The sequence below is a fragment of the Somniosus microcephalus genome, chromosome 27, assembly GCF_052327205.1.
Source record: "Somniosus microcephalus isolate GS21.2 chromosome 27, FLI_Smic_1.0, whole genome shotgun sequence".
Taxonomy (NCBI): domain Eukaryota; kingdom Metazoa; phylum Chordata; class Chondrichthyes; order Squaliformes; family Somniosidae; genus Somniosus; species Somniosus microcephalus.
In genome coordinates, this window is record NC_141013.1 from 24,237,050 (window position 1) to 24,253,395 (window position 16,346).

Below are 16,346 nucleotides of genomic sequence, written 5' to 3' on the forward strand. Positions count from 1 at the left end.
TTGTTAAAGACAATTAACTAATAAAGAGAATTGGAATCCACCTATCACAGCACTTCGTAGATATAACTCTTGGAAATGTCGACACATAATTATCAAAAACTAGTCCATTAAAGTGCGGTATTAAATTTAAACTATATTGAATGTATTACAATGTATCTGAAATAAGTATTTAACAAAGCTTTAACATAGGGTTCATACTCTCCTGATGAGGCAGTTAGTTTATCCACTGAGCAGCTGGGGCTACAGACCAGGCTGGCCCCATATTGGATCTTCGATTTCTGCAGTTTGCCATCAAGCTATGGTTAACAGATTTAACAGCATGCGTGCCAGGAGCCAGCTCCCAGAATCCAAATTTAAAGAACAACGTAGAAGGAACTTAAGCTGATTCAGCCAGCATGGCAGTGGAATGTTACAGTTAGCCTCAGAACCCCTCAGTTAAAGAGAGGCCAGAATTACTGCACCTCACGCCAATCCAGTAATCCCTGGTGGAAGTGCGGACATCTGGGCAGCAGAAAGAAAGAAAGAACTTGCATTTATATAGCACCGTTCACTGACCTCAGGATGTGCCAAAGCACTTTACAGCCAATGCAGTGCTTCTGAAGTGTAGTCAATGTTGTAATGTAGGAAAAGCGGCAGCCAATTTTCACACAGCAAGATCCCACAGCAATGTGATAATGACCGGATAATTTGTTTTTAGGTGTTGGCTGATGGTTCAATGCTGGCCAGGGCACCAGAGATATCTCCCCTGCAATTCTTCAACCTCAAACCCAACCATGAGGCCTGTGTTGGTTGAATATTGTGCCAATCTTCACTATCTAGATTCACGTATGCATATCGGACACTTGGGTGAGGTGCCAGAGGGCTCCCAAGGCCCACGGAACCATACATCAGCAAGGAGTCAACGCCTTCTGGAGGAGAGGAGGGCAGGGGAAAAGAGTGGTTGAAAAAAATAAGAAACTTTAATCAGTTTGTCGGTATCTTCAATTTTTAAACCGAGTATTGCTGAAACAAATTGAAGATCACCTCTTGCATCATTACACAGATATAACTGTTTTGTGTACTTCTCTGACTGCTTATTATTTACAGAATAAAAACACTGTAGAAATGGGCGAAAGGCATATGTTTTACTACATTCTTCCACCGAGTATGACTGACCAGTGGGGGCGATTCTAACCCTACTTGCTCAGCAGCAACCTGGCAAGTGGGCAGTTAAAATCGGCCTGGTTCTTACCTGTCCGAAAGCCGCCACGATTGCATCACCTGCAATTTTAACCTGCTCTCCTGGGCAGGCAGCAAGAACACGCGCCCGGAGCTAACAGGGTCCTTCTTTACATATGCATGTTGCGGCCCGATGACATCATTGAGACCCGACTGTAATTTTAACTCAGGCCTGAGCGGGGAATCCACCTGGAGTTAAAATCGGGGCCACTTGCAGGTGTTGAGTGACTTGGAGTTTGGCTGTTTCATCAACGGACTGCATCTCATGGGGTTGTCCTTCAGCCGATCCTTGTCTCCATCTGTACCTGTGCATCCACTATTTAAATAGAAAAGTTCTGAATGATACATATTCCAATAACTTAATCAAATGTCAAGCTCTTTACAGCATTACGTCAGACTGATTTTGAACCTGGCACAGGGACAAGCGTATGAGTTCAAAACTTCATTCACAATTTGAGTTAAAGGTAAAGAATAAATGCTCAGATATTTATTTCACCCCTCTCCATTGGCAAGTTCAAGTTACAAGTCATACTCCTTGGCCGCGATGCATTCTACTAACGATGCTAGATACTCTTAGACAGTTTGTTACATCTTATTATAGAGATAATAGACACACTGTACATATAGCCATGGACATCCTTTTCCCGGTGACCATTACAGGCCGGTATTAGGATTGGAATTGGTGGCTTGATCCCCGACTCACTCCTCTCCCAGGTGGAAGGGAAAAGAATGGATTTTGTACAACTGCAAGGAAGGAAAGTAGATTAGAGAAATAGGAAATTGAAAATTGTGCTCTATTAACAATCAAATTGTTGAAGCAGGTTTAAAACAATAATGTTAAACGAATAGTTGCAGCCAACTTGGCCCATGTTATAACAGGGATTTTCATTGAACAGTGCTCTGTACTTTAAGCACTTTGTCAAGATTTTTTTTTACTAAAACTGCATTCATTTGTCAATATTAGAGCTTGACAGCAAGAGATGGTCTATACAATTCCCTCTCCTGAGCAAGTTGATTAATGTGCCCAGAAGTATTAAATGATTTTTTTTTTGTGCAGCCAAATCAAACAAGAATGATGAGTAATTGCAGACCTCTGTTACAGATGGAGATTATTTCACATTTACAAGACATGAGCCAATAGGGGTGTGTGGACAGATCATCCCTGTGAGTATTATTCATCAGCAGTAGGTGTTTATCTTCTGAAAAATACCACAGACTACGACTGAAGAGCAATTTTTAATCTTATTATTATTTGATCACCCCTGACATGAAAGGATAACTTCAATAAAGACCCAGCCCTTTGAATAAAGGGTGCAGCACCCATTTCAAACAGGAAAAAGTGGCTTAACTTATTTATTTGGCTGCATTCATACTTAATTTACTGCATGTATGAGGGAGTAAAACAAGCACATTACACTCTTTTTTACTCCAACAAAATCTTTGGTCATGCTTGATTTACTTTGTACAGGGATTCTAGATTAAATGCACAACATATTCTGAAGGATACTTAAACGATTGTGTTACACTTGATACATGATTATTGAAAATCTAAGGGGTTCTTCCAACAGTTGTAGATATGCTTCGCAGCAACGTATATAAGAATGAGTACACTTTGTAATGTAGATTGAGATGTGTCACATTGTATGCAGTCAGGGGTTCAGTGTAAACATGCAGGTAAAGCTCATGTCTGTTTCTTTCAGATAAAATTCAGTATCCGCTGTAAAATAAATTATAATATTTAAAAACCAAGGGTGGAGACATTTTGGTTGGCCAATTTTGAGTTTGTGTAGTTGAGGGTAGATGAAACACTCTAGCCTCACGCTTTACTGTCATCACACAAACATAGCTGGCTTTTAAATATCAATCACTCTTTGAGTAGGGAATAATTGCAGTATAAAATAGTTGTCTATTTTTGATACTTCTAAAGACCTGTATTTACAGGGGTGTGACTTTTATAACATGAGTAAAATAACTTACGTCCAGGCCCACAAGTATTGTACATTCTGTAAACTATCTGCATGGGTAGATCCAATACCTTTATCAAAGAAGTCAATGAAGAGCACTGTCGAGTGATGAACCACATAGCACATCACTGAGCTCCCTTTAAGAGCCATGTTGCTGGGAGAAGATCCGAGCAAATACCAAGCACTTACCACAGGAAGCGCGGGAACATCAGAGAGAGAGAGAGAGAGAGAGCACGCTCTCCACAGATAACTCTTGTTCATCTCCTAGCAGTTGGTTCAGAGGCTGATGGTTGGAAGCCCAGGAACAGGCTGCCAACCTGGTGTCCTGGCTGCAGGGAGGCCTCAGAGTGAGGAGAAAAATGCACGTTAATTGCTTGTCCACTAATCGCACTAACTGTAATGTCAAGGCTTAAATCTGTAAACACAGTTTTCTGTAAGAACCTCTAATTACTACATTCTAAAAGTATTCACAGTGTGCCTGGATTTTGCCGTTGTTCAGGGCTATCAAAAATGAAAATTTGACAAACTCCAATCTGGTTTCCCCCTCCCTCTCCAAAATATCACAGAAGTTATGAAAAAATATCAATCAAATACCATAGGAACATATCAAGTCAATGTGAACATTACAAATATAATTCTTAATAAAGTGCAACACAAGGGAGTGGCAGTATCACTCCACTGTGGCTCCTTCCAAGCTATAGCCTAGAAATTATTGTTGATGCTATTCGTAGATCAACACTAAGAACATATGCATAACATTCCTTTGTTCATTATTTTAGTGGAAGGATTAACTTGCTTTAAAATAGGGGCCGAGGAACATGTTAGGTGTTGGTGATCAACAGTGATTTTGAGGCTTAAATGTGTAAACTTAGTTTTATGTAACTGCATCAATAGTGCTATTAATGTCCTGTACAGAATCAGCCTGTTAACAGTTAGTCTTATGTGAGTATAAAGTTGTGTTGTCAGAACGTGACTTATTTTCCCCCTTTTTAATCATCTTTCTGTTCCCCATCTACCTGCAGTGGAACTTTCCCCTCCTCATGTTTGCGTGGAAGATAGTTCCAGCCCTGTGTTGTGGAAACACAGTAGTCATCAAACCGGCAGAACAAACACCGTTGACTGCCCTCTACATGGGAGCTCTCATCAAAGAGGTGTGTTCCTCTTATCTCAATATTTTTTTGACTTTCAATGATGACATAAGTAGTGAGATCTGGCAGAGTCTCTTCATTTCCCAGTTTATTCTGGCAGTTTTCTTTTTCTAAGTTTGTTTAATCGAATCCTATTTTCCCAGGTTGGGTTTCCTCCAGGAGTGGTCAATATTTTGCCTGGATTTGGAGTGACAGCTGGTGCAGCAATAGCCTCTCATATGGACATCAACAAAATCGCATTTACTGGATCAACTGAGGTACACCAATTCACAGAAATACCGTAAAAGTCAGTGTATAGGTTGCACTGGTGTATAAGTGACACCCAGGATTTTATACTGAGCTGCCAAGTAGCAAATGATCATTCACATTGATGTATAAATTATAAAGAATCTGCATTCATGTAGTGTCTGTCACGGCCTCAGGATGTTCTGAAGCACTTCACAGCCAATGAATTACTTTTGAAGTGTAGTCACTGTTGTTTTGTAGGCAAATGTGGCAGCCAAGTTGCGTACAGCAAGATCCCACAAACATGCAAAGAGATAAATGATCAGTTAATCTCTTTTTGTGGTGGTGGATGGTTGAGGGATGAATGTTGGCCAGGCACCAGAGAGCACCCTATTCTTCTGCAAATACTGCTGTGTGATGTTTTACATCAATCAGAACAAGCAGACAAGACTTTGGTTTAACATCTTATCTGAGAGGCAGCATGTCCATCGATGCAGCATGCCCTCAGTCGTGCACTGAATGTGTCGCTCTAGATCATGTGGTCAGGTCCCGGAGCAGGAGCTTGAGCCCATGTCCTTCTGACTTAGAAATGAGCGTGCTATCAACTGGCCCAAAGTTGATACTTAAATCAAGGAAAAAGGAACAATTTTCTCTATGATTATTCTCCTGGAGCGGCCCGCAGCAGTGTCCAGGAGATTAGTCTTTGATTCCTGGAGACTCCTGGATAATCCTGGAGGGTGCCAATGGATGTGGTCTTTTATGCCGTGAATCAACCCAGCTACATCAAATGAGAAAGCCTTGAGTGCTTTCAAACATTTGGCTCACTCACTGGACAAATAATGGGAGGATCCCAGATCGCTGGTGCCAGTTCCCGACTCCCACTGTTGCAGGGAATATTCCCAATTGCACAGCTGCAGAATGAGCAATGGGGTGCAGGGCAGTTTGAAAGTTTGCCTGCCACATCAGGAACTGAGAGTCAGCACAGCTGCTCTGGGATCTTTACAGATAGATCAGTGCACGTAAGATAGACAACAAACCTTTCTGTTATTTCTTATGGGGAGGATTATATTTATGTTGTGTCGACCGCATGTGACAGCGGATTGAAGTTCTGTTGTGTTGATTTTCTGGCTACTAATTACTAAAGGCCTGACATTCTTTTTTTTTAGCAAACACGGACACTGCCATTTTTCTTCATACAGTAATTAATAAATTTATGGTAGCACTTGGATCAGAAATATTTCCTAGAGATTATATTCCATTAGCAATGATGAAAAGCCAGCAGCCAATCATGATGCACCTAAAATAATCCTTTAATGCTTCTCAAGCAGATAAAGAGCCATTTAACCAGTGTTAACAGTTATTAGAATTTTAGTACCATAAGGGGGATTCAAGACCAACCTCACCATTCTATGCTCAGACAGATCAGTTGGCACCCTGAGGAAATGCCCTCCAGCAGTGGCATACAGGAAGTGGCACAGGTGGCAATTCTATAACCTCTGAAAGCACTAGAGTGACTAGTGCTGATGCAGGTATATCAAGGTAAGTGACTGGCACGAGTAGCAGGCTTTCTGCATCCTATGCAGCTCAACAGATGGCTATGCAGCTGTCCACCAGTGCTATTCCCTCAACTCGTGGAGCACTTAGTAATCGGCCTCATAGACAACGAACACAGAGAGGGTTACCACGCACAAGGGGCAACACACATTGAATATGTACACCAGTAATACTGCAAAGTGTAACAACATGGATTCACTTTCAATATATCCTGCAATCTGTTGTTCAGTCATTGTCCCAAAACAGAAAGCATCATTTGTGGAAAAAGTAATGGGACAACTCTGTGGATATCTGGGAGGTTGATGTGGCCTAACAATTGAGGGCAGCGATGATCTTCACTCTCAGTGGTAGTGCTTTGTAGTTGATTGATTGTCCCCGTAAGTCTTCTCAGACCAGGTGGCAAACCTGAGGTACAACCTCTCTGGTGAGTCTGAGCTTCCTCATCCACAGTGCCCAGGTAACTGACTCTGTTGCAGTAGATCTGCTGAGGTTGTACATCTATTGTACCTTCTGCATTCCCAGCCTTCCTTTTCCTCATGCCCTCCAGCAATATAGGTGCTAACGGACACTACACCAACGTTCTCAGACAGAAACTGCTTTGTATTTTTGTGCTGCTACTGGCATTACTTCATTGAAATTACTAATGTCATGTCTGACCTGAAATGAAATGCTCACTTTTTGATTTGACTGTGCAGCTGTGGAATACTGAATGAGTTCATATTTAATGATCTTTAACAAAGCCTTAACAAGCAAGATGCAGTCATTATGTTTTTTTTTTGCTAATGCTCACTAATCCGTTTTGGGACATGTAGGGAAACACTGAATATGGCAGAGAAGCCCATTAGTGTGTTAGCACTAGCATCACTTTTTTACTCAAGTAGTCATTTAGCAACAACAACAATTTACATTTATATAGTGCCCTTAACGTAATAAAACGTCCCAGTGCGCTTCACAGGAGCATTATCAAAAAACAAAATTTGACTCCAAGCCATATAAGGAGATGTTAGGGCAGATGACCAATAGCTTGGTCAAAGAGGTAGGTTTTAAGGAGCGTCTTTAAGGAGGAAAGAAATGTAGAGAGGCAGAGAGGTTGAGGGAAGGATTGCCAGAGCTTAGGGCCTAGGCAACAGAAGGCACAACAACAACAACGTGTATTTATATAGCGCCTTTAACATAGTAAAACGTCAAAAGGCACTGCACAGGAGTATTTTAAAACAAAAAATTTAACATCGATCCACATAAGGCTAAATTAGGGCAGGTGACCAAAAGCTTGGTCAAAGAGGTAGGTTTTAAGGAGCGTCTTAAAGGAGGAAAGAGATCTAGCGAGGTGGAGAGGTTTAGGCAGGGAATTCCAGAGCTTAGGGCCGAGGCAACAGAAGGCTCGGCCACCAATGGTTCAGCGATTATAATCAAGGATGCTCAAGAGAGCAGAATTAGAGAAGCGCAGATATCTCGGGGGGGGTTGTGGGGCTAAATGAGATTACAGAGATAGGGGCGAGGCCATGGAGGGATTTGAAAACAAGGATAAGAATTTTGAAATCGAGGCGTTGCTTAACTGGGAGCCAATGTAGGTCAGCGAGCACAGGGGTGATGGGCGAACGGGACTTGGTGCGAGTTAGGACACAGGCAGCCGAGTTTTGAATGACCTCAAGTTTATGGAGGGTAAAACGTGGGAGGCCGGCCAGGAGTGCGTTGGAAATTGTTCTGTGAACACTGAAATGCCACTTGCCATGGCAGCACAGGGCGGGCCTGCGTTTGATGTGCTGAGCCAGCCCAACATCAAGGGACCACTGATGTGTGTGTCAGGGTGTGTAAAGGAATCTTGTGATCATCCTCCCGTTTACAAGGTTCAAGCGCAGCTAAGGTAAAAATTGTATTTAGTGGTTATAGAAACCCGAGCCATGAAATAAAACCCAGATGAAAAGAGGGGGGCCTAGAAATTGGGTTTTGGCTTAGCCAGGGCTTTAGCGCCGGAAGTTAGTGCCAGCGCTAAGTCCCCCTGCGCGCGCCAAAAATTCAGTAGCGCCGCGCCCAAATGGCTGCAGGCGCTACTGAAGGGTCTTAGCGCCTGGAAAAGGGCGCTAACTGCCGTTTAGCGCCGCAATTCCGGCGCTGCGGCACCCGATGCGGTGCGGCAGGCTGGGGAAGTGCAGGCCTCCTCCTTCCGTTAAGGAGGAGCTGCCTGCACCCGGCCGCGGCCCGCGCAAATCTGTTTAAAAATGAGCCCGGCACCTCGGACAAGTGCCGGGCTTGCATCTGTTCCGGGGGGGGAGGGGGAGAAGTCCGGGGAGGGAGCTGCGGGCAGGCGGCCGGCGGGAAAGCGGCTGGCCGCCGCGGGGCCTTTAATGCGCCGGCGCAAACACATGTTGGACTCTGTTGCCAGAGTCTTAGTTGCGGCTGCCACGGGCGAGGCGGCCGCAACTGAATTTCGGCGCTGGGGCCCGTCGGCATGGCAACCGGGACGCTGCGCACACCGATGACGTCATCGGTGCCGGCGCAGTGCTATCGGTGCAACGCCGCTTTAGGGCCCCAGGGAATTTTTCAACTGGCCATAACTCTGGCGCTAGTCCCTCTAGCGCCTCAAAAGCGGCGCTAAGGCTAGTGAATTTCTAGGCCACAGAAAATTTAAATTCCGGCATAAAAACCCAGGGGGACATTTTCCCCTTTTGCAGTCTGTGTGGAGAGCTTCATGTGCCAAAGGTCCACATCAGGATTTCAGATGTGCAGCCGCCCTCCATCATTTTCCACCTGTTTAATTTACTGGTGGGTAATTTGTGGGGGCGGTGGTCATGTGCCCCTGCGTGCTCCCAATGCAGAGTTTTGTACACTCAAAACTCTGAAGATAAAGGGGGAGAAATTCGGCAAGTTAGCGCCCCCAGTTAGCGCCTGGTGGGGACGCTAACGGGTCGCTCCGGCAGCAGCGCCGCGGTGGACCAAATCCCGCGCCGCCTGGCAAATCTGTCGGCTCTGTCGTGCCGGCGATAACCATTAGCGCCTTGGCACCTTTCGCCATGCAGATCGTGACATCAGCGAGCGTGCACGGCCGATCTGCAAACTTCAGTAGCGCCCCCCCCACCCCGCCTTACCACCTCGCGCCGACAGCGCCAGGGAGCGGAGGCGTGAACCAGCCAGCTGGTGGGGCGCTACTTAAAGGGATGTGCTCCAGCTGTCAAGGAACTTCCGTTCCAGCGGTCAGTTATGAGTGGCAGAGAGCGCAGGATGCATCTGCAGCCAAATAAAAGCTGCTTAGTTCCCAGGAGTGTTGTGGGCCGTCAAAGAGCTTTGCAATTCATCCCACAGCATATCATCATTCTTCACTCCCCGAATCATTGGGAGCTGGGGTGTAGACTCCAGACCTCCCCTTTAATGGCTGGAAGGCGCCTGCGCCAATGCTCACTCCCAATTACACAGCACCTCATATTTCTTATCGCTTGGAGCCTAACGCCACTCACCTACGCCATTAGCGCCTGATTTATCGCTCCCCTGCATTCTTTGAGTGCTGAGACTGAATTTAGTGGACAGCGAGATTGATTAGCACCCGGCGCTAAACTTCCAACTTCTCAAAAGTTAGCACCCCAGCCGGGGCGATATTGAATTTCCAGCTGAAAAATTTACCTCACAGAGCAGGGGGTGTAGTTTTGCCAGAGACCTTAAAAGCTTGGAAATATTTTTGAGCAGGAATCTAATAACTTTACAGTGATAGTGGCCTCGTGTTGAATTTGTTAAAAAAAAATTGCTCTGGCACTATTGGAGTTGTGACAATTTACACATTTGAAGAAAAATGTGACCAGTCTTCATATCCATTAGAAATAACAACTTGCCCTTAGTGTAGCCAATGTTACAAGACTCTTCACAGAGGTGAAAACCGACGCCAAGCAGTAGTAGAGTTGGGGGATTGAAATACTAGTCATGATTGAAGGTATGGTCAAAGAGAGCTAGGTCTTCAGGAGGCTTTTGAATGTGCGGAGACAGGGAGGAAGCTTATGGAGCGAGTTCCAGAGTCTAGGACCCAGATGGCTGAAAGCTCTTCCACAGATGGTAGAATGGGAGGGGTGGGTGATGCAAAGGAGGCCAGAATCATAAGAACAGAGGGTGTGCTGCCAAGTAGGGCTGGAGCAGATTGCAGCCGCATAATAAGGTGACGTCTCGGGAGGGATTTGTAAATAGAATGGAAATGTTGAATTCAATTCAGTGATAATGGGGAGCAAATGGAGGTTGGGAAAGACAGGGGTGAGGTGGGATTGGGACTATAGTGTAGGATAAGATTCAGGCCACAGATCTTTGGGTAAGTTAGAGTTTATGTAGGGTGGAGCAGCCTGCATAAAGAATGCAGCAGTCAGAGGAATCTAATAACCTTTGTCATAAAATCTAATCCAAGCTCTCTGGATGCCTGGGGAGATGGGGCACTGGATCAGAAGGTCTGTCTGAACCAGGCTACCCATACACAGTGCTACACTATTGATTTATTACTTGGAGCACACATAGCACATCTACAAAAGAACATTGCACTGTAAAAGGCAAAATCAAATGACCTAATCACTCCACAAGTAATGTGTCTGACAGATATCTTTTTTTAATTCTTTTTTTATTGTCAGCACTTTAAAAGCGAGATTCAAATGGTTTCATGACTAGTATTTCAAAGTTGTAAATGCCCTCTTGAGCCAAGAAGATCTCTGTTGCAATTCTCGAAATTTCTGTTTTCATTAAATATTGGGCATGTTCTGAGTTATATTGTGTGGTTTACATCAATTTTAGTTTTTTTTTCATTACCTGTACATTTAAAAGCCTCTTGATTTGAGAAATGAGAAGAAAAATGATTGAAAATCTAAAGCCCCTTCTCATGGAGCCAAACAAAAACCAGATGGTTACTGTGATGTTCAGCCATTGTAAACGGTGTCCTTTTTAGGGTTTGATTTCCTGTTATGATCCAAGTATCTAAAACCAGCTGTGTCGCACAGAGGTTAACATTTGGTTTGATACGAATACCCCACAAAACAGCACATCTATTTTCCAATAAAAAAGTGCACCACAAAGCCTAACATAATAAAAAGGTCTGCCTGCTAACAGCAGCTATCTGCTCCCTTATGAGGAGCTGCAGTCCGGTCCTCCAGAATGTCTGCTTGAGGGTGTTTCTTTTGCATCTTTTAGTAATTAATTTCTTATGACGATTGAGTTTCCGGTAACAAAGGTCTTTTTTTTCTGGAATTGTCTTTCAGTGATGACTGGAACAATGCTGTCCACTTTTATTTTTTGTTAACAAAACACTCATTAAATGCTTTTGCTGAATAGTTGAGTTTCTTCTAGGTAGCGGCAAAAAGCTCTGGAATCCTTTGAGTTCCAGCCAGATGCTGTGGTACGGGGCATAGTAAATGGATGAGCTAGATGGGCTGAATGGCCTCCCTCGTCTATACCTATCTTGTGAAGTAGTCCTGTCAGATACTGATATAAACACATCGCATTGTTACAGGAAACGTTTTTTTATCCGGCACCGACTGGACCGACGCGGTGCCGGTTCATCAAAAATTCCGGATAACCGTGAGCTATAGTAAAAGATACGGAGAGCTGAGAGCTCCGTATAAAGCAACAAACCCTGTTGCTTAGCAACAGGTTCAGAACAATGGCCACAAGTTCCAAGAGTCTCTGTAGCTTAGCAACAGCTGCAGCCACACCCTTGCACAGCAACAGATCGAGTAATATGAAGTATGAACCTACTCCTGAATTTTGCCGGTTAACCGAGATTTCCGGTTATTTCGGTGCCGGTAAATTGAAAGTTTCCTGTATATAGAAACAGCTGGAGGGAGGTCTCAATGAACTGTAAAAGTTCCAGTTGGGTTCAATTTATGCTGTTGGGTCTGGCGTAAAGAAGAGTGTTTGTAGCAGTTTCTTCATGTCTGTTGCTAACCAACAGCTACAACTTCTTACCCTTGGTGGTTTCACCCTCAGTCCTTTTCCATTCTTGGTCTCACTGACTTTAAACAGCATCTCCTCCATTGCTAAAGCTGTCTGTAAGCAGTTCTTTTTTTGTTAATCCCAAATACTTCTTTTCCCTTCAACACTTTTTAACTCTCTATAAAGCCATTGAATGCCATTGGCATATCTGAGGAAGCCCTTCTAGCACCTCTCTTGCACTCCCGGACAGGACACAAAAAAAACTGGTTACCTGATAGGCAATCTCTCTTCATCTCTAGTCGCAAACCTCCCACCCCCGCTCCCTGTTTCATCTGTACTTGCAATTGATATACAGGAAACTCTCGATTTACCGGCACCTAAATAACCGGAAATCTCTGTTAACCGGCAAAATTCAGCAGTAGATTCAGGTAAGTTTTACTTCATATTAGTGGCCGTTCCTGGATCTGTGGCCGTGTAACCGGGATTCCTGCACTTGTTGCTAAGCAACAGGGATGCTTGGTCTATGGCTGGGGTTCCTGCACCTGTTGCTAGGCAACAGGGAAGCCTGGATTTGTTGCTGTGTACGGAGCTCTCGTACCTTTTACTATACCTCTCTGTAATCCGGACTTTTTGATAAACCGGCACCACGCCGGTCCCGTCGGTGCCGGATAAAAAAGAGTTTCCTGTAATCTATATCATTGATATTATTGTGGTCAGTGTTCCTCTGAGGGAATGCTGCACTGTCGGAGGTGCCGTCTTTCAGATGAGATGTTAAACCGAGGCTCCGTCTGCTCTCTCAGGTGGAGGTAAAAGATCCTACGGCACTATTTCGAAGAAGAGCAGGGGAGTTATCCCCGGTGTCCTGGCCAATATTTATCCCTCAATCAACATCACTAAAAACAGATTATCTGGTCATTATCACAGTGTTGTTTGTGGGAGCTTTCTGTGCACAAATTGGCAGCTGCGTTTCCTACATTACAACAGTGACTACACTTCAAAAAGTACTTCATTGGCTGTAAAGCACTTTGGGATGTCCGGTGGTCTTGAGGTCATGAAAGGCACTGTATAAATGCAAGTCTTTCTTTTTCTTTATGATATCATGTTCTGTGAGGGGGAGAAACACGGGTGAACATTACTGCATTGGGATCATGTATGAAAGTACGGAAATGGTCATGAGATTAGAGCACACCAGCAGGTGAGAGCAACTGCTAGCGTTGTGCACATAAAATGATTGATAAATGGGACTCCCGTCCTCATAGAATCACTGTGCTTTGTATTCATAAGAAGTAATGGGTTGAACAATGTCCTCTGTTAACTCAAACCCTACCATGATGTCACACAGCTGATATCAAGGATGGGAAATGTTAATTATGAGGAAAGAATTAAGATACTTGGACTATTGCCACTGGAGCAGAGAAGGTTAAGAGGAGATTTTAAAATTATGAAGGATTTTTATACAGTAAGTAAGGAAAGACTATTTCCTCTAGTTGGGGATTCAGCGACGAGGGGTTATCACTTTAATATTGTCACTACATGAGGGAGAGGTTAAGGAATGATTTTACACAGGGAGTAATTGGAGCATGAAATGCTTTTTCATAGGGAGTGGTTGGGGCAGAGACAGCTGAACCTTTTAAGGGACAAGTCGATATGGGGGGTGATCAGGACAGTGAGATTGGTTTTGGATCGCTCTAGCAAAGAACAAGCACAGACACAATGGGCCGAATGGCCCCCTTCGGTGCCGCAAACGTTTACGGTTCTAAGTTTTCTGGTCTCCATGTTCTAAGCTTGCCGGCTGCAACTATCCAGCTGCCTGGTTTCAAGTCGAGATGCAGGATTTACTCCCATTGACTTTACTAGGTTTCAGACCATTAAATGTTTAAATGGAAAACGGCTGTGTTCAATGTCATGTTCCAATGTACCTCGCCAGCTGCAATGCTTACATTTCATTGCAATAAAGTCAATTCTGCTTTTCATTTAAAATAACATTAACCTTACCAACCAACGACAAATAGAGTGAAAGGACAAAAATTGTTAGGGGCCACCAGGATAAATGTTCCGAAGCACTACTGGTGGTGGGGACCCCCGCAAGTAACCAATGGTGGGGTCAGGAAATTGGCCTGCAATCTGATGGGCTCGATTTTCCTACCAGCGATATTGTTCATGCCACTGGCATACACGTCGAGTAATTATTTGACACTGAGCTAGAAGGGACAGTGAATAGTGTAGAGGGGAGCAGGAGGTTGCAAAGGGAAATGGACAGATTAAATAAGTGGGCAAAACTATGGCAAATAGAGTTCAATGTGGGAAAGCATGAGGTCATCCATTTTGGACACGAGAAAGTTAAATCTGAGTATATTCTAAATGGTGAGGAACTAGGAGCTGTAGAGGAGCAAAGAGATTTGGGACTCCAAGTACACAAATCATTAAAAGCCAGTAGACAGGTTCAGAAAGAAATTAAAAGGGCTAATGCAATGTTGGTCTTTATCTCAAGGGCTAATGCAATGTTGGTCTTTATCTCAAGGGCTAAAGCAATGTTGGCCTTTATCTCAAGGGCTAATGCAATGTTGGTCTTTATCTCAAGGGCTAATGCAATGTTGGTCTTTATCTCAAGGGCTAATGCAATGTTGGTCTTTATCTCAAGGGCTAATGCAATGTTGGTCTTTATCTCAAGGGCTAATGCAATGTTGGTCTTTATCTCAAGGGCTAATGCAATGTTGGTCTTTATCTCAAGGGCTAATGCAATGTTGGTCTTTACCTCAAGGGGGCTGGAATACAAGGGGGAGAAAGCTATGCTTCTGTTGTACAGAGCCTTGGTCAGACCTCATTTGGAGCATTGTGTTCAGTTTTGGCCACCGCAGCTCAGGAAGGATATATTGGCCTTGGAGAGGGTGCAGCGCAGATTCACCAGAATGATACCGGGGTGTTGAGGGTTGAACTATGAGGACAGGTTGCATAAACATGGCTTGTATTCCCTTGCGTATAGGAGATTGAGGGGTGATCTGATCAAGGTGTTTAAAATGGTAAAATGATTCGATAGGGTAGATACAGAGAACCTATTTCCTCTGGTGGGGGAATCAAGAACAAGGGGACTTAATCGTAAAATTAGCACTAGGGCATTCAGGAACAAAATCAGGCAGTGCTTTTTCACACAAAGGGTAGTAGAAATTTGGAACTCTCTTTCCCAACAGTCTGTGGATGCTGGGTCAATTGGAGCTTTCAAGACTGAGATAGATTTTTGTTAGGTCAGGGTATCAAGGGATATGGAGCAAAGGTGGGAGAATGGAGTTGAGGTGCAGATTAGCCACGATCTCATTGAATGGTGGAGCAGGCCCAAGGGTCCGAATGGCCTACTCCTGTTCCTAATGTTCCTATGTCTCTCGCCCGAATTCCTGACTGCAGCGGTGAAGTTCGCCCTCTTGAGATTAGCGGATTAGGATCCCCACTTGCTCGAGCAGGCATATTAAAGGTTAAGATGTGTGGAAAAGTGTTCTTTTTTTTCCAATTTGCAAACATTTCTGCTGCATTTTGGTCCATGCAACTGTTGTTTTTGCTGGGAACTCTTTGAATTTTTGGAATATTTTCCAGATAATACTTCCCTTCATTATTCTTGGTTGCTGTTGGCATCTAAATGGAGCCATACAAAGTGAGGAACCAGAACAAGCTTTTCCTGTATCTGTAGACTGTTCAAACGAGGAGAGGGGGGTGGGGGGTGGGATACACGTTGGAAAACTGGGCCAGCCCAACCCCCTCTGCTGCAGATGCAAGTGAGCCTGTGCATTGATCGAGCTTAACCTGATTCTTCTCCATTATTGAAAAATGCACAGATATGGATAAATACCAAAGGTATAGATAGAAGGCTGTGTGCAGTCAGCTTACTATAAAGGGAAATCTTGTACCACCTCTGTGACTTGAACCACAGAGCCTTAGGTCATTGGCCACCCTATTCGAGGCGCTACCACCTCATCTCCACCGGGCGCAAGGGCTGAAAGCTCAGCCCCCAGTAGCTTCCTAATTTTATGGATCAACACAAACCTGCTGAAGTGAGAACCTCCTACAATTTAGACAGTATGCAAGTTTATGAGGTCAGGCAGCATCTGTGGAGAGAGAAACAGAGTCAGCGTTTCAGGTCGATGACCTTTCGTTAGAACCTGAAATCATCATCGACCTGAAACATTAAATCTGTTTCTGTCTCCACAGATGCTGCCTGACCTGCTGAGTATTTCCAGCATTTACTGTTTTTATTTCGGATTTCCAGCCTCCGCAGTATTTTGTTTTTGTATTGCAAGTTTATGAGATTGGTTAGGCTGGAAACTGAGGGAAGGGTGAATTCCCCAGGCAGGGAATTGTC

The 16,346-nt window shown here is 44.2% G+C and overlaps 1 protein-coding gene across 1 annotated transcript in view; it reads left to right on the forward strand.

Moving 5' to 3' along the window:
- The window catches only part of LOC147100076 (retinal dehydrogenase 2), a 98,441-nt gene that overhangs the window by 62,419 nt on the left and 19,676 nt on the right, over nt 1–16,346 (forward strand). Inside the window, exons 5-7 of the mRNA XM_085968720.1 lie at nt 2,321–2,382; nt 4,205–4,333; nt 4,474–4,587. Of these exons, the coding sequence (XP_085824846.1) occupies nt 2,321–2,382; nt 4,205–4,333; nt 4,474–4,587 (305 nt within the window). The remainder of the gene's footprint in view (nt 1–2,320; nt 2,383–4,204; nt 4,334–4,473; nt 4,588–16,346) is intronic.